Source organism: Panicum virgatum, chromosome 5K (genome assembly GCF_016808335.1).
Source record: "Panicum virgatum strain AP13 chromosome 5K, P.virgatum_v5, whole genome shotgun sequence".
NCBI lineage: Eukaryota > Viridiplantae > Streptophyta > Magnoliopsida > Poales > Poaceae > Panicum > Panicum virgatum.
In genome coordinates, this window is record NC_053140.1 from 31,451,122 (window position 1) to 31,476,340 (window position 25,219).

At 43.9% G+C, this 25,219-nt stretch overlaps 1 protein-coding gene across 1 annotated transcript; it reads left to right on the forward strand.

The window, feature by feature from the left end:
- The first annotated feature begins 19,816 nt into the window (after positions 1-19,816).
- On the forward strand, positions 19,817-25,181 carry LOC120707114 (E3 ubiquitin-protein ligase SIS3-like). The gene is made up of 11 exons (XM_039991895.1): positions 19,817-20,174; positions 20,353-20,418; positions 20,567-20,605; positions 20,704-20,770; positions 20,924-20,997; positions 21,898-22,036; positions 22,122-22,214; positions 22,918-22,983; positions 23,621-23,734; positions 24,293-24,406; positions 24,533-25,181. Exons 2-11 carry the CDS (start codon positions 20,390-20,392, stop codon positions 24,920-24,922), a joined length of 1,125 nt encoding a protein of 374 aa, XP_039847829.1. The 5' UTR covers positions 19,817-20,174; positions 20,353-20,389; the 3' UTR covers positions 24,923-25,181.
- Positions 25,182-25,219: the final 38 nt, after the last annotated feature.

Here is a 25,219-nt window from a genome sequence, read left to right on the forward strand (position 1 = left end):
ACAGTGCTCGAGGAGGTGATTCGGACGGTTTTGCCAGTTCGAGGGCCTATGTTACCCGGTTTCGTAGTATGAGGTTGAAAAATAGACTTCTTGACTAGTTTGAGGTTGTAAAATAGACTTATCCCTAATGTTTATCCGTAAGGTTGTTAATATGATTTTTTTGCCAGCCTACCAATTTGAGTAAACTCTTTTTTGTTAAAATGACTTTAAGCTTGAGGTTCCATAACGAGATCTTAACTTCGGAGTACAGGTGAACTTTGGAACAATTATCTTACTCTCGAAGTGCAAAAAAGCTATCAAAATTCAACAATGCAGATCCATCTGTTCACTCAATGCTCACGGTACCACACATCTTTCTTCTTGGGAATTTTATTATACACCCTCAATGCACACATTATGTTCACTCAGTATTGCAACAAGGCAGAAATTGGCCAAATCAAGGAAGAGCAACAGCTCCCTCACAAATAGCAAACTTACGGATCAAAACACTTGTTGAGGATGATAATTGCGGCACCTCCACTTTTGACCAAACCTGCAGATCAGCTGCTCCTTGATTTCTGCCCAAAAGTAGTTAACCGCTGCTATTAGAACGCCCGGCAGGGCAGAGCAGCAGTATAGGAACACAGCGGAGGGCACAGAGGCGACCAGTGTTGCGCCGCCCCGAGCAAAGCAAGGACAGGTGCAGCGGCTCCGCTCAACTGATTGTCGCCGATAGGGAAGCAGCAACCCAAATCCTGGCTCACCAACATCACAATCACCCACGAAACTGATGGCAATGAAGTGCAATTCATAGGATTAACCTGCTCTGATACTATATTGAGAATTTAGTAGTAGATTTGAGAGTAATTTTGAGGAAGAGGAAGAATATGAACAATAGAGTTTGAGGAGAACTGGATAGAACGATCCCCTCTGATCCATCTCAGCTTCTATCTATTTTTTCTACATTGTTTACTTCAGTCCTCCTATTACATATATTTTACAAACACAAACACCAACAATAAGCGATTGACAGTAGTCTCAGGCGCTTTGCCAGCAACGGTTTGGCCGCAGGCGCCTGCCATCGACACGGGAATTCAAACAGAGGAGGAGAGGTTCGACATCATCCATCCCATGAGCCTGCTATGAGTGCCACGAGAGCAGGTCGCGGGAGTCATTACAAGTGTGTAGCGTTAAGCCGGGGCAGAGCTACCCCCCATGCCAACGCCTCCTGCTGAGATAAAGCCTTCCATTTATATGATTTTTCATGGATTGGTGAGAGAAATATATAGCGATGACAATACTCATTAGAATTTTAGAACTACAACAACATATTTGCAAAAACAGTATAATTACATATTCAAGTATAGAGTAATTGTTTGATGTACAATCATTTGAATTTAGTTGTGATTTCTGGAATTTTTAATTCTAATTTAACTATATGGAAACTGGTGTCAAAAATTATACATTGAGTCAGATTCATTATTCATCCTAAATTTTCTGTTAGAACTTTTCTGACAGTAGAAAGAATACTCACATTACATTGTGGTACGTCGGAAAGTATTTCTAAACTAACAGCCCACACATTTGCAAATAATTTATAAAAGGAATTTGAGGTGCATATTTCTTACATTACAGTTTGGTAAGAACAAATTTTCCAAACTATACCAACGACTGGACATCACTGTAAGTACAAACAATTGCAGCCTGCAGTTGACGACTGGATCGATTTCTTCAGCGCTGCAGCACCTCAAAAGCACACCGGCCTGATGAACGCAAGGATGGCTTCTGCGAGCTGCAAAGACAGAGCTTGGAAGTCACATGTGCGAGGAAACGAGGAGAACGAAACATCTCACGAGGTGATAGAAGTCGAGCTCACCAGCCTCCACGACGGCATACTTCAGTACGGACAAGGTCAAGCTGCTGAATCTTGAACCCACCATCACGACAAAATAAAAAAAATGGCGGTTGACATGGTTTGGAACAGAGTAAGCTCAGCAGCATCTACAGAAAATAACAATAAAGTTTTTCTAGTATTCATGATCTACTACTTGTTTAGCTGGATTATATATACATGGGCTGACAAAAGGTCAGGTGGCTGAGTTGGCTAGCCCAGGCCCAGTATCGTCGCGCCCCAATAGGTCATAAGTTCGATTCTTATCAGAAGCAAATTTTCGGCTGTTGAAGTATAAAAAAAACCCTCGATCTGTTGGAGTAAAAAAATAAAAATTTCTCGCTGTGCTCGCCACGAGTTGTTTCGGCCCTCTCGGACATCGGTAGGGCTTCCTCCTCCCCAGGTAGAGTTTTTCTATACACACATGGGTTGTACATTATAGTTAGATCGATGCAGAAACTTATATACAGGATCAAGATGCAGAGCTCCCTTCAAACCAAAGAGCGGTCAGCAACGGGACGATGCAGCTCCTCGATCATGCAAACCACAAGCCTATCTCAAACCAATCATCTCACTAGATCTCACAATCTCTCTCTCAAGCCAATGAGGTAGGGTAGTGGGAACCATGAACGAGCAGCTGTACCACCCTTCAAAACAACCCTTCATTGGTTCGAAAGGGAGCTCCGCTTCAAATCCAACCCTCTAGATAATCAAACCGAGCACAGATTGACAGAAAAGCTTCATCAAGCTATGCAAAACAGAACGAGAGAAGAGAAGAAACGTGCGAGAGCCGGTTGAAGCTCCTCTCCTGTCTTCTGCACCTACAAACCTTTCTTCCTCTACATCTGTGAAATCGACTCCATTGCTGTTGCAGAAACGATGATTCCGGGAGGGAGTGGGTGGTTTTATTTTATAGAGCGGGCAAGGGGAGCTTACTCGGAAGGTCTTTAATTCCAGCCATTTGGGATTCATCCCTTCCTTAATTCACATCATTTCTTACCTTTCTGCACCGTCGGGCTGGCAGGTCAGTTTCCTTTTCTATATTTCCTAGGATAAGTAATCAGTTTTTGGTATGGCATGGAATGAGGTAATTAAGCTCCCCCCGCGTTATTGTACATATTAGAGGCTGTCAAGAAAAACAAGAGTAAACGGATGGCGGCTACCATATTTGAAATGGAGTATGCTAAGCAAAGTATATGCATGTAGCACGATGAAATAAGAGGCAAACTTTCCGGCAAGGCTGTTCTCCGGAGGAAACTCGAGGCGTCTATTTATTGCTTTAAGCGATTTGTCTTGTTTCCATCGCAGAACGGGCGGGCGGGTGGATGCGGCACACGCCGGCACGCGGGGGTGGGTCCACATCATGCCTGTACAACTGCGACATACGGACGTGGCCAAAAGTGAACGTTTCTGGCTTGGGGTTGATGGACGAGAATATCTGTCTCTTAAGGGGTGACAATGTGACATTCCGACTCAGGGCTTAATTGGATTAATAGGATACTCATACAAACAAGTTGTAATTTTTTTCGAAAGCCAATTTTAAAAAACTCTAAGGTTAAGCGTGCTTAGCCTAGAGCAATTTTGGAATAGGTGACCGAGCGAAAAGTTTTTCCCGGGTGTGCAGGAGTGAGTACAAAGTGTGCAGAAAAGATTTCTGTTGGTCTATGAGGACAATCTATATTCTATAGAAGCTGCGAGATGTAAGCGGGTTCGGCCTCGGGAAGGTGGGGCGTTACAAAAGGCCTACGAATGGAAGCTAGGGACATCTATTTATTTGCTGCAAGAACACTTCTAAATTGTTCTGAAAGTTTCAATTTTTAGAACTGTTTGAAAAAATTGTTGGCCAAAAAATTCCTTTGGCACTTTTCTAAATGTCAGTAAACATTTTAGAATGTTTTGAGTTTTTGAGCCATTTCGGGTTTGTTTGAAAATATTTCATTCATTTGGTTTGGATCCTAAGGGGCTCAAAGCTAAAAAAACCCTTCAGCTATCTAATTCAAAGTGCAATAAGCACCCGAGTATCAAGGGGCTAACTCTAAGGGGTTTGAAGCAAAAAAAAAAATCTTCGGCTAACAAATTTAAAGTGTATTAAGCACTGGAATACCAAGAGGCCATCGACTCTAAGGGGTTTCAAGCCAAAAAAAAGAAGAAATGTTTTAAAGCACTCTAAGGGGTTTCAAGCCCCAAAAAAATGAAATGTTTTAAAGCACTCAAATGCTAAGGGGCTATCAACCTCTAGCTCAAAGATAAAAAAAAAAATCTTCGGATATCTAATTCAAAGTGCAATAAGCACTTGAATACCAAGGGCTATCAACTCTAAGAGCAACTATAACAGCCTCTGTAAAAGGGGTTGGATCCATAAAAACGGCAAAACTCGGGTGAAAACCGGATCCAACATGCACCCCATTTTTGGATCCTCACTATCTCGCTCGCAGTCCCAAGCCCTCCGCTAGCTTTCTTTGTCGAGCTCATAGCCCTCGCCATCCCCTCCTCCCGTGCCCTCCCCCTCCTCTTTCCCGCGCGTGGGAGCCAAGCCTCCGCGAGTAGCTCCCCCTTTCGCGTGCACAACGCTCCCCATGTTCCCCACCGCGGGAGGCCCAGCCATGGAGAGCGACACCGAGATCCCTCGCGGCAGTTGCAGCAGAGAAAGCGTAGCGCGCCATCTAGCCCGTTGTTGCCGCGGCACTATCGACATCTGGGAGAGGGCTTGTCGCAGCCGCGGCACCATCGGCGTAGGGTGGTTGGCGGCCGGGATCGCGTCGCCGAGCCCTCCATGCCCAGGAGGCGGCTACTAGTGAGGGTGGTGGCGGGAGGCGCGCAGCGGAGCCTGTCGCCGCCGCGGTTGGAGATCCGCCCTCCGCAAGGCCGGCTAGTGGTGGGGTAGGGTGGGCTCGTATCCCACACACTCGGGTGGAGCTGAGGTGCCTTGCGGCGTGGCACAAAGCTGCATGCTAGCGGTTTACGACAAATTGATGAATGATGGTGGTGGCGGCGCTATGGACTAGAGTGGAAACTCATGGAACACAATGGAACGAGGGGAGCACGAGCATCAGTGCATGGCCTAGGTTTGATTTGAGTTGCTGGATGAAGAAAACGGTGGTCGGAGCTAGGAGTTTGATGGTGAGATTGAGGTTGTGCGGTACTAGAGACCAGCGGCTGGGCAATCCTCGATTCCGGGCGAGGTGGGGGTTGAGGCTAGTGTTGGAGGGGTTGGGGAGGGAGCTAGGGTGGTGACTTAGCCTGAGGTGCGGGGGATTTGAGATCAATGGAGGGAATCCAGCAGCTTTGGCTGGTGATGGTGAGCTGCTCGAGCTCTGTCGATGGTGGGAGAAAAAAAAGCCACAGTGAGGGAGAAGGAAGGGAAGTAGATGCCTGGGGATGGGGATAAGGTCATGACAAAGTAATGGCCGTGCACCGACGAGCCGTGATGCAAGGATACCGAGCAGGGGTGGTGATGTGGAGCGGCATGACCTAGGCACCGTCAGAACGACAAAAAAAAGGAGAAACGGGGTAATTTGAATATGGATAGCCAAGCAATTTGGAGAGTCTGTTAGTTTACCCTCCTATTATGAAGCTCTCTATTGTTTTACGGGCCTTCTAAAACTCAAAATTTAGTTATGATTATACCTTGGCTTTTGGAGTTGGTGTAATGGGTTTGAACAAAGAAACCCTTTGAGTCGATAACCCCTCAGAGTCCAAGTTTCTTATTTCGAACTTTTTATTTTGTTTGACAGCAATTGAATTTGTTTCGAAAACAATACAAAAAATTCAGAATGTTTCTAACTTTCAAAACATTTCGGAATGTTATGAATCTTAATAAAATTTCTTTGAACTAACGAAATGTTTGAAATACTTTGCAAAGTTTGACAACATTTGAAAATTTGTTTTGTAAATAATAACTTTCGAATGTTTCTAATTTTCAAAACATTTGAGAATGTTTCAAATCTTAATAATATTTTTGTGAACTAATGAAACGATTGAAACACTCCACAAAGTGTGAGAGGAAAACCAAAATGTTCGAAGGCTGTTTAATCTTTTCAGAATGTTCTGTGCCATTACGAAATGTTTTGAAATCTTCATTATGTTTGAAAACAATACAAAATTCATCTGAAAAATGATTAAAAAAACATTCTATACCAATTCAAATAGTTACCAGGAAGTATGTATGTGCTTTTCAAAAAGTTTTATAAACAAACATTTTAAGTTAAAAGTAGCGTGCAGTCATCCCGGTGATAGTGAACAGTTGAGTTAATTCATGGCCGTAGGCTGCAACAAAGTTCACTGCACGGCACTCTGCAACGGAAGAAGAAAAAAATGAAGAAAAGTTTCATGGGCCTTCACATAAACAAAACAAGAGAAAATTGTTGGTAATATGTCCAAGAGGCAAACATGCATGAGGCGGATATTGATCCAAGCAGAAAGATTAGAACCCTAATAGACTTCCAGCATGATGGCCCATTCGAGGGCGGATGTTGATCTCGTGCCATAAACCCTAGTAGCTGCCGCCTCTCCAACCCTAGCTGAGCGTGTGGTGCTAGCACACCGGTGACCGATGTTTCCAACCTGTACGTGTGAACTCCGAGGAGGCGTTACTGCGTTGCTATGGTGCTGATTGGCAGGACAAGGAGAGGAACCGTGAGCTGCAATCTACTTCCTCTTCACTGACGTGCAACTATGTTGGGGCGAACTACTCCAACTCTACTTCCACTACACTATGCGTCGAGGGGCAACGATCCATGATCATCTTCTTGCATGAGATCCTTGCTGAACACGGTACAATTGCAAATTCATGCCAACATAGCATTCCCGTTTCCTAACAGTGATATCAGAGTGATCATATTTAGCTTTTGGTCTAAATGTGCATATAGAGATATGCTTTGTTTAGTATTTGGTAATCTGTTCATATGTGATGTATAGATTGATGCATGGTGTGGGATCGCTACGAGTTGATAGCATCATGATGACTGTATATTGGTTCGTGTTCTTTCTCTACTATGCATGCGACTTGCCCGTATAGGATGAAATTATCATCTGGGCTAACTGTGCAAACGAGAAGAGATTGAACCAACATATCTAAGTCATGTGTTGTGGTCTTCTTCGATGTACCTATCGTGATGATCAATGTGATTGTTCTAGTGAAAATAAGGGACATTGTGAATGGCCTCAATTGGTTTGATTGGATCAATACGATGAGATTTTATAGGGATTATATAGATGTGATCTATGTTTTCCTGAAGAGCGGCCTCTTCATAATCCTACAGTAGAATACGTTCTATGCCTGACTTGTTTTTATAGGGTATGATGTGAATGGTGTGACCTCAATATCATGTGATGATCTATGTGTAATAAATTTTGTGACCTATGTGTCACCAGTTAACACAACTAGGTTGAGGTTGTCCCATTATTGTATAATGGTCTACGTGTCAATATGTGATGCTTGATCTCCTCATGTAATATACTTTACAAGCGCTATTAGATGTAGTAGCGTGGAGATTTCGGGCATGATGGTGATGAAGCATGGAGGCCTCGAACATGGTGACGAAGATCACCATTGAACCACGATGTTGGAGAACCATGTGATTCGAAGAGGCCATACTAATTCACTTTATAATATGACTATAAGTGATGTTTATGTTTCATGTCTTACTATTCTTTCATATTTTTCATATGGTTGATATGCTTTTATCATGATAGAATAGCTTCCCTCGGAAAAGTTGAGTTTGCTAGATGCCTTTACCAATAGGTGCACCTATTGAATATTGATCGTTGTGTAATAAGTCTGCCAAAATAAGGTGGTGTGGATGTTGGACATTCAAAAACATAGTATTGGTTACTCAAAATAGCTATCAAAATGGTTTTGGGCTTTGATAAGAAAATAAATTTCTGGTGGTGGGGGATGTCGGAGGGTGGGGGCAGAGGACGTCTATACGTAACGCTATTAGTTGCCGCGCCGTATCGAAAGGCCGCAGGCCTCTATTGTTGCGCGGATCACATATCTATACATCTACATCCATACCTATTTCTAAAGCAAGTAAGGTTTCCATCTAAATTTTTGGTTGGGCCCGTCTTGCGTCATTGACATGTGGGCCTCGGACCATTGCATATGCGAGTCAGACAAGTTCTACATCCACGACTCGATCACGTAAATCCCTATAAATGAGCAAGCAATCTCTATCTCTATCTCTTCTCTATCCCTACTATTTTTATAGCAAGCAATGGTTCTTTGATCCGTCAATCGGAATCCTAATCGAAACCCGAACAAATCAATGAGAATCCTAGTTGGAACCCAGATAACTCAATCGAAATCCCAATTAAAACCCGGACAATCAATACCTCACACAATCATAGCACGGTTTTACACGGAGTGAAAGAGAAAAAAAAATAGCGGTCTCATATAGATTTAAGTAAAATTTATGTTAGCCATAGCAACGTACATGTACTATGCTAATATTTTAGTTTTGTTCATCTTGTGTTATTGACAGGTGGGTTTTAGTCCATCCCTTATACGAGTTGGACTAGCCTTCCATCCACGACTTAATCACGTAGATCCCTATAAATTAACGTAAGAACAACTATACATATCCGATATTTATACCAACTTTATCCTATCAACATATTGTCTCGTCAAAATTAAAAAGTCAACGCACGATCCATGCATCGAGGAAATGAAAAGTAAACGGATCAGTAACACACTCAACCTACATAAAAAAAATAAATAACTCATAAACCACTTCAAATTAGAATTCTAATAGGACCGAAAGATCACACGTAAATAGATGGAATAATTTGTTAGTGAAGTAGGAACAATTTCATCGTGAAGGGACAAATACACCACCCTCCACAATAGGAAATGGTTTGAAACAAACAAAAATAATTTATCAAAATAAAAAATAGTTTAAAAACAAAACAAAATGTTTCAAGAACGAGTCGAAATGTTCTAGAAAAAAATTGTTCTAAAATAAATTTTCTAGAACAAACAAAAATGTTCTAGTAAAATTATCATCTAAATATGGTAAAATGTGTTTTAAAATAAAAAATTTCTAGACAAAATATCATTTAAAATCGTTGGGCAACACTGACTGCTAGCGAATGAAACAAAAGAAGAACAAAGAAACCGACCAATAAAATAGTAGCTAAATTTAATTACATGGAACCGGTCTGCGGGAGCCATATTTCTACGCCCGCTTCCAAATATGACTCAGTTCTACTCATAAAGTAGCATTAGCTTGCTTCCAAATATGGCTCAGTTCTACTCATAAAGTAGCAATAGCAAGCTAAGTAAAACACGCATTCACACCAACCTCTCTTACGCTTTCACGCATTCACACCAACCTCTCTTACGCTTTCACTCTCGCTTCGCATAAAAGGATTGGAATGCATTTGGCACTTAGGTTTATATGTTGGTGAACCTCACCCTCAACTAGCAAGGTGTGACATCCCAAAAATTTACCGAATTAAATCACGTACTAAAATATTTCTTTTCAACAATTTTATCGTTGGGTTCAAACCTTCCTAAACCTCTGAGCCCCTTTCCCCGAAACCGTCCCGTCAGATCTCCGTCCCGACACCCGATTTTAAGCGTTGTTCCACCTTTTCTTCTCTTTTTCCTCGTCGCCGTCCCATCCCGCGCCATTCGGCGGCCTGTCGCCCACGCGCGACCGCTCGCCGTGATCGGATCGGCGCCGGCGCGATCTCCCTCCCTCTTTTTCTTTTTCTCTCTCTCTTTCCCTTTTTCTTTTTATTTTCCTTTTTCCCTTTTCCTTTCCATTTTTTCTTTTCTTTTCTTTTTTCTTTCTCCTCCCTCCTCCCTTCTCCTTCTCCGTCCCCAGCCCCGCTCCCGCACGCTTCCGAGCGCCGCTCGGCCCGCGCTCACGCCCGACCCCACCTGCCCAGCCCGCGCGCCTCGCCTTCCTGTGCGCGCGCGCCGCCCCCGGCCTGCCCGTGCACACGCACACGCGCGCACCCACGCGGCGCTCGGCACGCCGCGCCGCGACGTCGCTCAGCCCGCCACCGGCCGCCTCCACGCGCACACGCCCCGGCCCCTTGGTCGCTCGCCCCGCGCGCCGTGCTCCCCCTGGCCCGCGCACCCGCCACGCCTGCGCCTCCTGTCCCACTGCGCGAGCGCTGCTGCACACGCACGCGCGCGCGTGCTCCACCCGCCGTGCCGCCCGCCGCGACGTCCGCAGCCGCAGCAGCTCGCCGCTCGCCCACGTGCGCACGCGGCCGCGCACAGCACCCGCCATCACCGCCGGCCGTACGCGCGCGCTGCTCCCCTGCCTTGTCCACTCGCGCGCACGTGGGCCATGCGCCACGCCGCGCCGTGCCGCACGGCACAGCACCGCCGCCTGGGCGCTCGCGAGCACAGCTCGCAAGGCCGCTGCGCGCCCCCCTCCTTCACGTGCTCGATGACGCCCACGCCACCGCCGCACGCCACGTCGCGACATGAGCAGCCAGCCGAACGCCATTAAGGCGCCCCACCGAACTCGCCGGACCGCCACCGACGCGGCTCCTTCCCTCCACCGCCTCGCCACCGCCTCTCCCTACCTATAAAAGGGGCCTCGGCGTCGCCCTTGCTCCTACGACCCCGGCCGCCGCCACCAGCGCCCCTCCCACTGCACACAACGCCACCACCTAGAGCCGCCGTGGCCACCGCCGCCCGCTCTCATCACCCCACCTCCCTGCTCCACCCCAGCTCGAGCTAGGTAGGGGAATCGAACCCCCACCTCCTCCTCTCTCTTTTCCCCTCCTCCCGAAGCGCCGTCGAGCCCCAGGCCGCCGGCCTCGGCGCCGCCGGCGTCGCGCCGCCGGCGTCGCGCCACCCCCTCCCCTATTTTCCAGTGTGGGGAGAGGAAGGAGAAGGGCTTTTGCCCAAAAACCCCCCACCTTCCCTCTATTTACTAAAGAACCCCACCCTTTATAACCCTTTTTCCAAAAAGACCCTTCCTGTTTTCCCTTTTTGCAAACAAACCCTCCCACCATATATAATTAATTTTAAATAAACCCCTACACCTTTTTAGTATGTCCCGGATATTTCTAGAAATTACGATCAAGCCCCTCCACTTTCAGAGATAATTACAAACAGGTCCCTGACTCCTTAATTGACCCCTGAACCTTTATATAACCTATTATTTCATGCGTCAACCAATCTCACATCGACCTGAAACTTTACCACACCTCTCATAATATAGTTTTGGCCATGCCATTAGGAAACTGTCCAAAAATCTTACTTCTATCTTCATATCTTAATTATTTCTGATTCGAGCTCAACGATAAATCTTTTATTTCTTTTTCTTGATTGTGTGTTTGTTTGTATGCGTCGTAGATCACGGTGTGAATGAAGGAGAGCATGTCGACGAGCAGTACTGCGAGCAAGCAAACGAGGACCAGTTCCGAGACCCCAAACCCGGAGGACAGTACTTTGATCAGGACCTCCTGGAAGGATTCGAAGATGGCAAGTTCAATCCCATCCTTTGATGCATGCTTTGGTCCTAGTTTTTATAAACACAATCTATTGGCCTGTTTTACAAAATTGCATATGTTTTGCCTGCTGAAAACATGGTTGGATAGCCACCCCTTGAGTTGTTATGACCATTCCTTGACCACCTAGGTTAATGTCTGAATATGTTTGGACGTTAATCGCTACTAGAACGCTTAGGACCATAAACTCAATACAACTTGTTTTGTAAAAGGAAAATGTGTGAGTGTGTGGGAAGGGAAAAATGTGAAATTTTGAAAGATGAGTTTAGACGGGATGGATGGCATTTCTGAGTGATTTGCCGATTGGTGTGCTCGTGCCTGTGTGGCAGAGCAGGGAAGATAGATATCCATCTTGTCACAATTAAGGACCGAGTTGGTGTGTCATCTCACCTAACTCCACTATCGTGCAAACCACTCTACCGTTGAATGGACAACGGCTTAGCATAAACCTCACTAGTTAGTCTGATAGCCATTAGGAGAGCTGAGAGCAACGGGTGATCAAGGAGAAGTGATTAGCTCTGTGTGACTTATGCCCCGGTTAGAACCTCTGTGATAGGTCAATGACCCCTTGGTACATCCCGTGATGGCTAGTTAGGTCTAGCTAAGGTGGGTAATGGCTTTATTGGGATCTGCACTGACACTAAGGTGATCGAGATGCGGTACCCCGCTTGTGGGTAAAGTTGCACACCTCTGCAGAGTTAAAACCTATTCGAATAGCCGTGCCCACGGTACTAGGCGAGTTACGGTGTGGTCACGCAACTAGTGTTTATTCTCGAATGGGTTGGCGTGAGTTGTTTTGGAAAAGTGTCCGGTAGTTGTGCCGTGTGCTACAGCGAATGAGGAGTCCGGTAGCAGTTTAAACTTGGATCCTGTGTGGATCAACCCTTTGTGTTACTCGGTACAAGAAAACTGGTTTTGGAAATGCTTTCTTTCAAAATGAACCCTTACATAAAATCTAGCTTTCCGCAAAAGTAAGCCTTAACCTTATCCTTGAATTACCCTATGCATTATATTCTGTTTATTCCTCCTCCGTGAGTGTGGTTGGACTTGCTGAGTACGTCTGTACTCACCCCATCCTTTATTTTTACAGAGGTACAGAGGAAGATCCAGACTTCGTTCCTGACGACGCTGAGTAGGGGTACCGTCCTGCACCCAGCCTTGCCTGTGGATTAGCGTCACCTGCAGGAGTTTCCGCATGGCTCAAGACTCTGATGACCCCCTCTTCGTAGTGAATGTAGTTGTGTGGGTTTTAGTTGTAATCCTCGCGATAGTGGCGCTTCACTGCCCATTACCGCGCAGAGTTGTACGGTGATGAACCATCTGATGTAATAAATGTGTCATCAGCCTCCTGGGAGTGATGTTGGTATCACATTTAAGTCTTCTCTTATGATGGGATGCTTCAGGTGGTATCAGAGCCTTAGGCTGGCCGTAGGACGTGATCCTAGGAGCGAAACCCTTTTCAGGCCCTTTCACACTAGGACTTTTCCTTCCTTAATCCTGCTTTCACACAAACACTCACCACTGGTTATTGCCCTGTTCCAGATGGTTGACAATGGATGGATTGGCGGAATCTGTCACGCAGAGCCCGGCCTTCCTAAGTTATTGATACTCAGCCTGGAACGCATTGGAGTGGTGGACCCACCAGAGTACGTCTACCGGGAGTACGACTCCAGGGGCACTCTTCGGTGCGACGTAATGATTTTCGTGGGAAAGAGCACCCGCTACCCTGATGTGTATCCCTGGTTCATCTCCACCACTGGATTTCGGTTCCCTGACACCTACCGAAAAGCCGCTCGAAAAGCCCTGCGACGTCTACGTGTGATCTACAAGCACCACCTTCAGCGGACATCTATGAGATTTTTCCCGCCCACTAAAGGAAGAGGACGCTCATGGATTGCCCGGATGAGAGGACTCGGAAGAGAAGAAGAAGACCTAGAAGATACGGTCTCCCACCTATCCATCTACCTCACCGCCCTGGATGAACTTTACCGCGAGCAAGCGGCACAATTGAAGCAACAAATCCACAGGGCAGAAAAAGCAACCCAAGAACTGGAGGAACAGCGGACAAGAGCCGCACACGCCGAATATTCCCTAGCTGCTCTCCAAGCCCAAATGCAAGAATACGAGGCTCGCTGAGGAATAGGCGGGTGGATAGAGGAGGAACCCGAAGAAACCCATTGGGATAAGGGTACTCAGACTGAAGATGATGTGATGGATCAGTGTCTTCCACCAAAGAAGCGCCCTATCCGGATCGAGGAAGAGTCCCCATGATAGGAGTAGCACTCCAAGCTAGAACCCTATCCTAATAGCCATGTATCCCTGAAAACTGTACCCTTCCATGTTAAAATAATAAGTAACATCTGTTCCTTTTTGTATCCAAATACTCGTGCAATATTTGTTCACCCTATCTTTATTTTCAGATGACTGAGGAAGATTGGACCCAGGGCAATTGCCAAGCTACACCTGATTTCCCCAGCCTCTTGATCAATGCCCTGGAAAGCCTTGGCGTTACGGAACGCCCAAGGTACTACAACAGAGAGTACGAGCATCATGGTACCCTCTGCTGCAGGGTGATCCTGGCCATCGCCAAAAGTGACCGCTACCCCGACATTCAGCCATGGTGAGTGACCGCTACAGGGTTTAGGCACCAAGACACCTATCCCTTGGCCGTCAAAAAGGCGCTCCGTTACCTGTGCCGGATTTTTGAAAGACTCCTCGCTCCCACGACAATGAGGTTCTTTCCGCCGGCCATTAGAACCCCAGTTTGGGAAGCACGCATGAAAACCTGGGGCAGGGCGCTTCCTGCCGACTCGGCGAAAGGAAGTATTTGCGTAAATTGAGTTACGTTGTAAAAAACAAAAATATGGGCTCAGAGATACCATTGCCCAGTATGCTTTGGTCTAGTTTTGAATAGGATCTACATTTTTGTCTAAAATAAATATATATAGGGTGTAGATTCATGTAGAGCACGCATATGCATCACGACTTCAAATTGGAGACTGCGTGTCTGTTCCTACTTCCTAGTAGAAAGTTTAGTTGCACGGTATCATGTATGATGTTTGAATTGATTAATGGAAAAAGTCTACTTAACCCCCTGAACTATCAGTGGTAATCTACTTCACCCCAATTTTAAAACTGTCTACTTTACCCCTAAACTATATAAAACCGGTCAAATAACCCCCTTAGGCGATTTCGGACGGCGGTCTGCTACAGTAACACGATTTCATCTTTATCTTTTTTATTTATTTCCACTAAATCTTTGAAAAATTATAGTAAATCACAGAAAAATCATAAAATGAAAAATCTAATTTTGTTGGACTCCACATGAGTAGATCTACACAGTGAGCATATAATATGTTATAATTTAGTGGAAATAAATAAAAAAGAAAAAAGATAAAATCGTGTTACGGTAGCAAAACCACAATCCGAAACCGCCTGAGGAGGTTATTTGACCGGTTTTGGATAGTTTGGGGGTAAAGTAGACGGTTTTAAAGTTAGGGGGGTGAAGTAGACTACCACTGATAATTCAGTGGGTTAAGTAGATTTTTTCCTTGATTAATTGAAGTAGATCTCTCAGTGCAAAATTTTATTTTATAATAATATTATATTTACATGACCAATAGAAGTTAATAAAATATGTTAAGATGAAACCCAAACTTTCTCAATGGGAGTTTCTCAATTCTCATGGTTTCCGACGTACGAGAAACGGTGAGAACAAGTTTCACCACTGCTCCCATCTTCTTCTTATATATAAATTATTGAGTAAAATGCACTGTGGGTACATGAACTTGCAGTGCTGTGTCAAATAAGTCCATAAACTTAGAAACCGGACATCTAGCCCCTCGAACTTGCGAACCCGTTCACCCCAGGTCCAGTCCGGTTTTGCATGGCTTGCATGACACTGTGCGCCCGCGGTTTGCTATAGTAAACCCGGATTTGCTACAGTTACCGCGGTTTTGTTTTTTCTTTTCTAATTTATTTCGGCTGAATCTTTGAAAAATCATAACTGTTCGATACAACATCGGATGAAGATGACTTTTATATGAAAATTGTAGCCCTCGACGAGATCTACAACTTTCTAGTTTTGAGTTTTTTCATTTGATGAAGTTAAGTTGCCCAAAAAAATTATACAAAAGTACAGCACCATAATAATCACGTACTTCTGCTTGTCGCACTAGAAAATTAATATATTTTTCTGTTTGTTGTCAAATGAAGACACTTGTATACTAAAATTTTAGTACTCTAAAAGATCTAGATTCTTAGAGTTTTAAGTTTTTATATTTGAAGTTGTTAAAAGGTCGATAAAACAGTATAAATCAGCATATTAAGTACGCAAAAGACGTTGAGGCTTTATACTATTTTATCAACATCTTAACAACTTTAAATGTAAAAACTCAAAACTATAAGAATCTAGATCGTTAAAAGTGTTAAAATTTTGGTATACAAAGTGCTTCATTTGACAACAAACAAAAAATATATTAATTTTCTAATGCGACAAGCAAAAGTACGCGATTATTATGGTGCTGTAATTTTATATAATTTTTTTGAGCACCTTAACATCATCAAATGAAAAAATTCAAAAATAGAAAGTTGTAGATCTCATCGAGGGCTATAATTTTCATATAAAAATCATCTTCATCCGATGTCGTATCGAAGAGTTATGATTTTTCAAAGATTCAGCCGAAATAAATTAGAAAAGAAAAAACAAAACCGCGGTAACTGTAGCAAATCCGGGTTTACTGTAGCAAACCGCGGGCGCACAGTGCCATACAAGCCATGCAAAACCGGACTGGACCTGGGGTGAACGGGTTCGCAAGTTCGAGGGGCTAGATGTCCGGTTTCTAAGTTTATGAACATATTTGACACAGCGCTGCAAGTTCATGTACCCACGTGCATTTTACTCTAAATTATTTATCATGTCACCATGTTGGGCCCAACTAGACATCACCCGAGGTTATAAATTTATCACTTTATTACATGAAGTCCGTAAAGAAATAGTGCGGGCCCGGAGTTTGTTTTTTGGCCCATCAAGTGTTTCATGAGTTGTTTCGCTGTCATGCAAGGGAATCCAGAATGAATTGACATGTATATTTGAAATCTAAAAAAAATCATAGATCTTATGTTGAGTATTCAAATTAAATTTTGGTTGCACCGTTGTGTTCCTTTCGAATAGATCTTCAAAATAAGACTACACTTGACTATATTTGGATATTACCAAGTTAGAACAATTTTTAGTACTGTGATTAAATACTTGAACAACATGAACAAATAAGTTCTTTTCTGGGAACAAAAATTTGAACATGACGCACGAAATAATAATATACCACGAAAAAAATATTGAGCATCATGAACATCTAATTTTATAGAATAAACAATAGAAACTGAACATCATGAAAAGAATAATCCGCAAAGAATTTATAAAATGATAGATGATGAGAATTATAAAAGGGACGAATTGCAAATGAAAAATAAAATAAAATATCAATGATATAACACCATAAACCCAAAAATAGTAGCAAGAAGCAAGATGCCATTCTGTAATGGTGGTGGTCCAAGGTCCAAATGCTGGCAAAGGAGGTTCATGATGACATGATCTCTGAGAGCTTCTTCTAATGCAATATGGAACAGCAATATTTTTGTTTTTCTAAATTGAGGATTTTTTTTTCAAAAAATCCTGCAAATCTATAGCATCAGTATTATCGTTTTTTCTTTCTTTCTGCGAATGGTCTTTGATGAAAAATTGTACAGTGAGGCTTAGTTTGGAAGTAAAGGGTTATTAACCCAGGGAACATAACCCCCCAGGGGGATTTTTGCGGTTAGTAGCTTCCCCATGCTTCCCTGGGTGCCGCGCTCCACCTCCCCCATTGCTGTTTGGCAGTGTTCAGGTGCCCCGACTCCTCAGCCTTCCCTGTTGTTGGTTTTGCAGCATTCAGACACCATTTGCTATATAATATTCTCTAGCATATATGCTATCTACTCATATAATTGCAGCATAGACATCATTTGCCGCTCACTTTTTTCTCAACAATTCCATGCGTAGGAACAATAGAGAGATTCAAAAAATTAATAAAAAATTCAAAGGATAAATAGAGCAACCAAAATAATACAAAATAAACTGAGACATGAGCTATTTATTTAACAATTTTCGAACTGGAACAAAACTCAGAGTAGAAAGAACTCAAGCACTAATATCTGTGATTTCAAAGTCACAAGCAACACAATGATATACTTTCACCAATCCGCATTTGCTCCACTCCCGGCACAAAATAACTTCTACCTTCTATGCACCATTTCCAGCAAGCGCTCTGCAAACTAACACAAGTAAAGTTTACTTTAATTAAAGCACTGGTGAAGAACTAATGACACAGCTTCAAACCACCTTCATGCATATACCAACATTACTTCTCTAAACACAAAATCTAACAGTTATGCATTCAACTAATAATTAAAACAACACTAATAAACATTAAAAGCATGAACCACTACTGCTATATCATCCACCCTAACATGGAGACAAGAACAGATAGAAGCTGCTACCATGGAGACAAAAGAAAAAAAATGTGACTGAACTGAATATGTATAAAGAAGCTTTATCACTTCAACTGAACTGAATGTGTATAAAGAATCTTCACTATGGAGATAAATGAACAGGTGCATATAAAAATACTACAGGCTCTAAGCTAGCTAGTAACAGATTGCATTTACCAATGATCAATGGATCAAATAAAATAGATACCTAAAAAATGATAGGTATTGATTGCACAGGCATGCAAATGCTATGGTTACCTTTTTGATCTTGTCAACCAATTAAGGCAAAATGGATGTGTCCAATAACTAGTCGAAACTTGTAGCTTCCGAAGTTACTTACAATGACTCGAGGACTGGAAAATAGACAGGAGTCATAATGGGGAGGTATTTTATTGTTATTACAAGTTCAAATAATGTTGAAGTCACTCTTAACTGATGAGAGTTCAGACCAGAACACCCAGAGTTAGTATGGCAATTTATGCATGATTTGTTTAGCTTCTCAAATGATTCTGATATGTCAATCATGAACAAGATTGGTCCAAGTTGCTACACATGGGTTACATCACATCCTAGCATGCATCAGATCGATATGCACCAGCACTGAAACTATTTTATTTCTAATCGATATCTATATGGACTAGTATTTGATTAAAAGATTACACATGGGTTACATAAAGCACTAGTGTTTTTAAGACAAACCACCACTGATTAGTAATTTAGTACCTGATTCAATGGAAACAAACAAAGGTGAACAAGCACCAACATACTACATGATACGGACCTTGCATGTTCTACTCTGATGAACAAGCACCACCAGAAACATCTTAATAAACAAACAAAGAGAATTACACGAGAAGAGCCCACCTTGTGGATCTTGATGACCCGCCGCTGAAGTGATAGAGCCGGATAAGATCCTCAATCAGAGAGCCCTCCTGCGTCAGATCATCCTCCGTCCGTGGCTGCAGCTCCTCGTCCCCATTATCTACAAGAAAAGGTGTAAGATGAGGAGGAGAAACGCAGGTCATGGAGATGTGGTGCAGAGGTGGACTCACCTGATGCAGCGCGCAGTAGTGGAGGACGAGGATAGTGCGGCGGAGGTGATGTGCGAAGGCAACGTGCGTCGGCGGCGGCGAATGAGGAGAGCGCAGCGGAGGCGATGTGCGGCGGCGGTGGCGAAGGAGAGCGCAACGACGAGCGGGGGCAATTGGGGAGTCGAATCGATACAGGGTGTCGGGACGGGGAACGCTGCCCGGTGTCTGGAGGTCGGGCTTGTTTCCGCGTGGAAAAGCGACGGAACTGGGCCGGAGTACCTCGCCAAGCACGCTTCCAAAGACGTCCGTTGAGTGACCCGTGGAAATTTTCCGCGTGGCCTGCCGCCGCGGGGAATGGGCAGGTAACCCGGCGGGGAAACGAGTTTCCAAACGAGCCCTGAGTATGAGTTTTCGTAGAAATCCAAGATCGGCGAGAGGCGCGGGCCCACGCTTCACACCAGGCTGAGTGCAACCGGTGAGATACCTCTCCCTGACAGGTGGGCTCCACATGTGGGGGCTCCGGGTTCGCTCACCTAGCCTTACCAACCTGTTGCGAGTGGGGCCCTGTTTGGTTTCGTATCACAACTACGACACACGATTTTCGAGAAAAGAATCTTTAATGCATGGAGTACAAAACAAAGTTTATTTGCAAAATCTTTTCACGGATGTGTGTAACTTTTCGAGACGAATCTAATGATGGTAATTAATCGATGATTGGCTACAGTAATACTACAGTAACCAACCTCTAATCGTACGGTCAAAGGCCTCATTAGGTTCGTCTCGCGAAATAGCGTAGGGCTGTGAAGTTAGTTTTATAAATTGCCTTCATTTAATACCCCTAATTATTAGTCAAAATTTTTGTACTACTTGTGCTGCTCAGTGCTCACAACCAAACAGGGCTTGGTGTGTTGCGGGAGCGCTTGCTGTCCAGCTTTTTCCGATTCCGTTCCCTTCCGTGGGCGTGGCGATGAGAATGAGATGCTGCCGCTACTGATGCTACCGCGGCGGCGAGAGGAGCTCATCCCCTCGGCGGCGAGCAGAACCACCACCGGATCTAGAACCCCCCTTGCCTCCTCGTCTCCCTCTCTCCACGCGTAGGGCTTCGAGAGCATCGCGGCGGCGAGTCTGCGAGGCCGGCGGCGAACTCGCCGGCGGCAAGCCTGCGTTGGGTCCGCGAGCGCGGCTCGCTGCTGAGGCGAACCCGCTTCGGGGAGGCGAGCGCGTCAGGAGATCCGTGCCTCCCACCTACTGTCAGACAGCCCCCTCAGGTGAGCACTGTGACGCTGTCAGCCTCAGCTCGATCCCATCAATGCCTGGTTTCGATTGCGCCGATTGCGGTCGTGGACTCGTGGTATTGACGAAGTCGAAGAGCAACTGGATTTTCCCTTTTGATATGTTCAATTTTGATCGCCAATTTCAGCATAAAACCTTTTTTCTCTTCTTCAGTTCGTCCAATCCGGCGCTTAAGAAGAGTAAGAAGACCATGGCGATGCGGGGCGTCGATTTCAAGTGGTGCGTGCCACTCCTCTCGTCTCTCTACTTCCTCCCTAATTCGTTCCCTCTTTAATTTGGAAATCCCCATCAAATCAACCCTAGCTAGTTGGTGGGACAGTTGGTGCGGCTCACTGATTTGAGTGACTGGGTTTGCGATTAATTGCAGGTACGATGGGTTCTTCCTCTCCATGCTCGCCACTAGCGTGTATCCTACTTCACCCACTAATTCCCTGAGCAGCTTCATCCAGTTTATTATTTTGTTGCTAAATGCTATTCCTTAATAATCGTCTAATACATGTTTAGAATCATCGTCTCCATCAATTGGAAGAGGTATCGCCTCTGTGCCCATCCGCTCCACATTTGGATAGTGGTCAGATTCCTGCCCTGCTCCTGTTCTTACTTTTTTCCGCATTCTACTTAAAAGATTAGTATCTAGGTTTGGTTTGTTGTCACTCAGTTTTTACTAGTCAATTGAGGATTGGTTATACTGCCGTTCATTGTTTCTACTGCCTCCCTGCCACAGGTGGACTACACCACTGTCTTCATCTTCCGTCTCCTCATGTTTCTTGATAATGGTCTTGCTGCAGGGATGGGATTGTGAGTCATTTTAAACCCACTCACCCTTCCTAGAACTCTAGACTCTTTGGTTAATTCGACAAACTACCGCGAACAAACTAATTTAGCATGTTTATTTAGTTATGCTACACACTTCTCTGCTCACCATAGCCTCAGTTGAGCATCATGGTCTCACTGCTTTAACAGCCACTTAAAAAGTTAAAAAGGCCAGAAAGAAGTTGTTCTTGATGACCTAGCAACTTTGATCCTGTCTACCCTTGGATTAAACTTATCATACTGTTAATCCTGCAGAAACTCTTAGTGAAATTAAGATTACAGAGATGCATAAAGCTAGATAGATACCCCTGGTTTTGTGTGATTTATTCTTAGAAAATGGCACATTCTGTTGCCCATATGGTTATATCTCTGAATAGTCTGCAGATCCAGTGGATGACATTATAGTTTACAGTTAGGTCATTTAGAATCAATAAAAGTACTGGGTTCCTTAAGATTTCCCAATTTTGTTTTGTCCAAAGCCCTCTCAACTTTCTATCAGCTAATAAAATATTGTAAATTTGGATATCTCAGTTTTCTAGTATATGGTGTTTGAGAATCGAAATCAAACCTGTTAGTAGCGTATTCTATATGATGGCAGGTGATTGTTTTCAGATGCATGAGTCTAAGATTTGACTTACAGTGTTCTTTTGAGCAAAGTAATTATGTAGCACATAGCCATTATGATTTATCATGGCGCACGACAGATTCTTGACCTTCCATTTTCCTACCATAATAATTGCTACTCTATATTTCTCATTCTCATACAGTTGTGCTAAGTTTCTAACTTTGTCATTTTTGTCTGCCCCACAACCAATGACGAACTGGACCTTGCGGAAGTATGGCTGTTAGTTAATGCTTTTATATATATTTTGTTGAAAACTGTAGAGATCTCGGATGGCAACAGAGATATGCTCGCTTTTGTGGACGAATAGTTGTCCTCTCAGTTCTTGTACTACTTCTCTACCCCTTTCTTTGGGTTTGGACTGTGATAGGAACATTGTGGTTTAGCACTGCAAGAGGCTGTGTGAGTTCTCATATTCTTGATATGGGTACTATTTGTATCACCATATACCGCGAGTTCTACTAAATGCACAATTTTTCCTCTGTAGTTGCCTGAGGAAGGACAAAAATGGGGTTTCCTGATATGGCTGCTGTTCAGTTACTGTGGACTCGCCTGCATTGCTTGTGTTGCTGTTGGAAAGGTACTACTATGAAATTCGTGTATAAATTCTTAAAAGGCTTATCCAACAGTGATATTGCATATGCCTTTCCTAAAAAATACTAGTTTTTTGGACTGAGAGGACAACTATTGAACTTTACATGCATATTGCGACTTGATCTTTCTTGGACTGAAGTTATTTAGATTAAGTTCAGTGTGTGTGAACTGTATATAACTGTTATTTAGTCATGATATATTCACATCTGCTGTTCATTAGCTAAAATTATATTGAGCTACTTTAGGCATGAAGATTGTGTGCCATATTATTAGTATTAGTTCAGAAGGGGCACTGATGGGTTCTATTCTAATGGACATAACTGTACTGGTCTGAACTGTGTGTTAAAAACTTTGATGCTTCATTGGATTCACTGCCCATGTGTAAAGTATTTAATCTTGATATACTGATGAGTATCTACTTCTGGTCAACATGCAACTGTGTTTGCTATATGTGGAATCACTAGGGCTCCACACTTATATGTCCCTAGCTTTTCAGTTTTCATTTTGACTATTCATGTGCAAAATGACATACTGATAAAAGCACGTTCCTTTGATTTAATAGAGGTGTATTCCTGTGGGAAGGAGGCATAATGCTATTGACTTGTTACTACTGTGGCTTTGATTATTCTGAGGACCATTTGAGTAGATGCTAGTTCATGGAGAATTAATGATTTATTTTCTTTTTGTAGTGGCTAAACCGAAGGCACGCACTTCAACAAAGGGCACAGCAGGGAATTCCCGTCTCTGAATATGGGGTACTGCTTCCCTCTATTTTCTATGCGACCTGATACAAATATAAAATCAGTTGTTGACACAAGCAGTTCAAATGTAATTTCATCATGTTTAGTTCAACACATATTCCCCCATACTTTATCACATATTATACTTGAACTTGTTGTTTGAAATTTATTGGGATTTTTTCAAAAAAAAATGTTCAAATTCATGAGTCAGATATAGGTGTAGCTACACCTAAGGCCCCGTCTGGGAGGGCTCTTGGGTGCTCCAGCTCCATCCCTGTAGCGCACTGTGCTGCTACTGTAGCGCCCCTGGAGCCGGAGCCGGTAGAGCTATGTTTTTGTAGCTCCACCGCCTCCAAACTCTTTCATAGTTCATTTTGGACCTCAATCTTCGTTTCGGCTTCTTTCTACAGTGCGAAACAGTATAGAACAGTGCAGCTACATGAACATTTACTGTAGCGTGGAGCTGGAGCTGACGGAGGCGGAGCCCTCCCAAACAGGGCCTAAGTCTTTTGCTTTTCTACCATGTCCATACTGTCTTTAGTTCTGGGGCAAGATTGTATGTCTTGGTTGAACGCACAGGTTTACTTTGTTCCAATCTATGCCCGTACTTATTGTGGTGGTGTGGTTTCTAATATGGTTTTCATCCATGCAGGTTTTGGTTGATATGATCCGTGTTCCTGACTGGGCATTTGAGGCCGTTGGCCTGGAAATGAGAGTGGGCCAAGATACAGCATATCATCCAGGTCTTTACTTAAGTGCCGCTCAGGTGAGTTGATTTGGTTAATCTTGTGCAAGTTTTTAATATGTGGCTAAAGTATTTCTTATATGCTTAGCTGTCGATCCAATGGTTGTGCGGCTTGTTAGTTGTTGGTTTGGTCATTGAACAGGTTTAGATTAGCATATTTATACATTTTTCTTGACGATTAGCAATAAGCATTCTAGAATTGTCTATGAACAAGAGGAGCAATCTGGTAATTCGACAGAGAGATCAGAACTGCTCAAGGGCTAAAAGCTAAGGAAATTTGTACCATGTTCAGTAGTACTCTAATAGGATTTTAGTGAAGAGAGGGGACATCATTTTGCCGTTGGACCTGACATCTGGTGCCAGTCAATGCATTAGTTGCTTGAATATGTCTGAAATGTTCTAGTGCTCTCTTCTAGTCCTATGCAAGAGTGAAACTCTTCTAATTCCACTTATGGAACATCATTGCAGCACCAATTATCTCATCTTATTTCTGCAATTTTTGTGCTAGCATTATTTTAGAATCAAATTTTCCTTGAATCAATTTGCACTCTTGAATTGGGGGGGTCCTTTTTTGTGCAGCGAGAAGCAGTTGAGGCACTGATTCAAGAACTTCCGAAATTCAGGCTGAAAGCTGTTCCAACCGACTGCAGTGAATGTCCCATCTGCCTTGAAGAATTTCATGTTGGCAATGAGGTGAAGCGTGATTGCTGTCTATGTCATGCATCGATAGTCATAAGCAACTCTTAAAGCCTTAAATGGAGATCCATCGATTTGATAGTTTCTAAATATGCTCAGGCAATCTGATCCATGTCCATGCAGGTGCGTGGGCTCCCATGTGCGCACAATTTCCATGTGGAGTGCATCGACCAATGGCTCCGGCTGAATGTGAAGTGCCCACGGTGCCGGTGCTCTGTCTTCCCCAACTTGGACCTGAGCGCACTGAACAATCTCCGGTCGACCAGCGATCCAGATCACCCATCCGCCAGTGCCAGCGATGTAACAACAGCAACTGCAGCGACTAGATACGTGAGGTCGCAGCCGGCTGGGCAAAGCTACTTGGTGCGGTTGCAGGGTCTGCTGCTCCGTCCAGTCCGGCACGAGAGCATGGAGAGTGGGGGTGAGCCAGTTGTGGCCAACAGCAGCTCGGTTGGCCCTGAGGATCTGGCCAGCATAGTTGTAGACGATGGCCATCAGCTGCCAGATCGCTGAGTGGTTTGATGGCCTAAACTATATTTAGTAGGAGGGGAAATAGAAAGGGAATCAAATTATGCAGCGGTTTTCTTTTTGCTGTGTATTTTGCGAGTAAATAATATTGTTATATTATCGTTTGACCAATTCATCGTTTGCGTCCAGCTAGCCAGGATCATCCATGTATGTTGCGTGCATGTAATTGTGTATTAGGAATTGGTCATGTGAGTAATTCCGTTCTGACTTCTGAGCCTGAGCTGCTTAGCTGCGGCTTGCCTTCTCTGATGGTGCACATATTTACAATACTAGCAATGAATA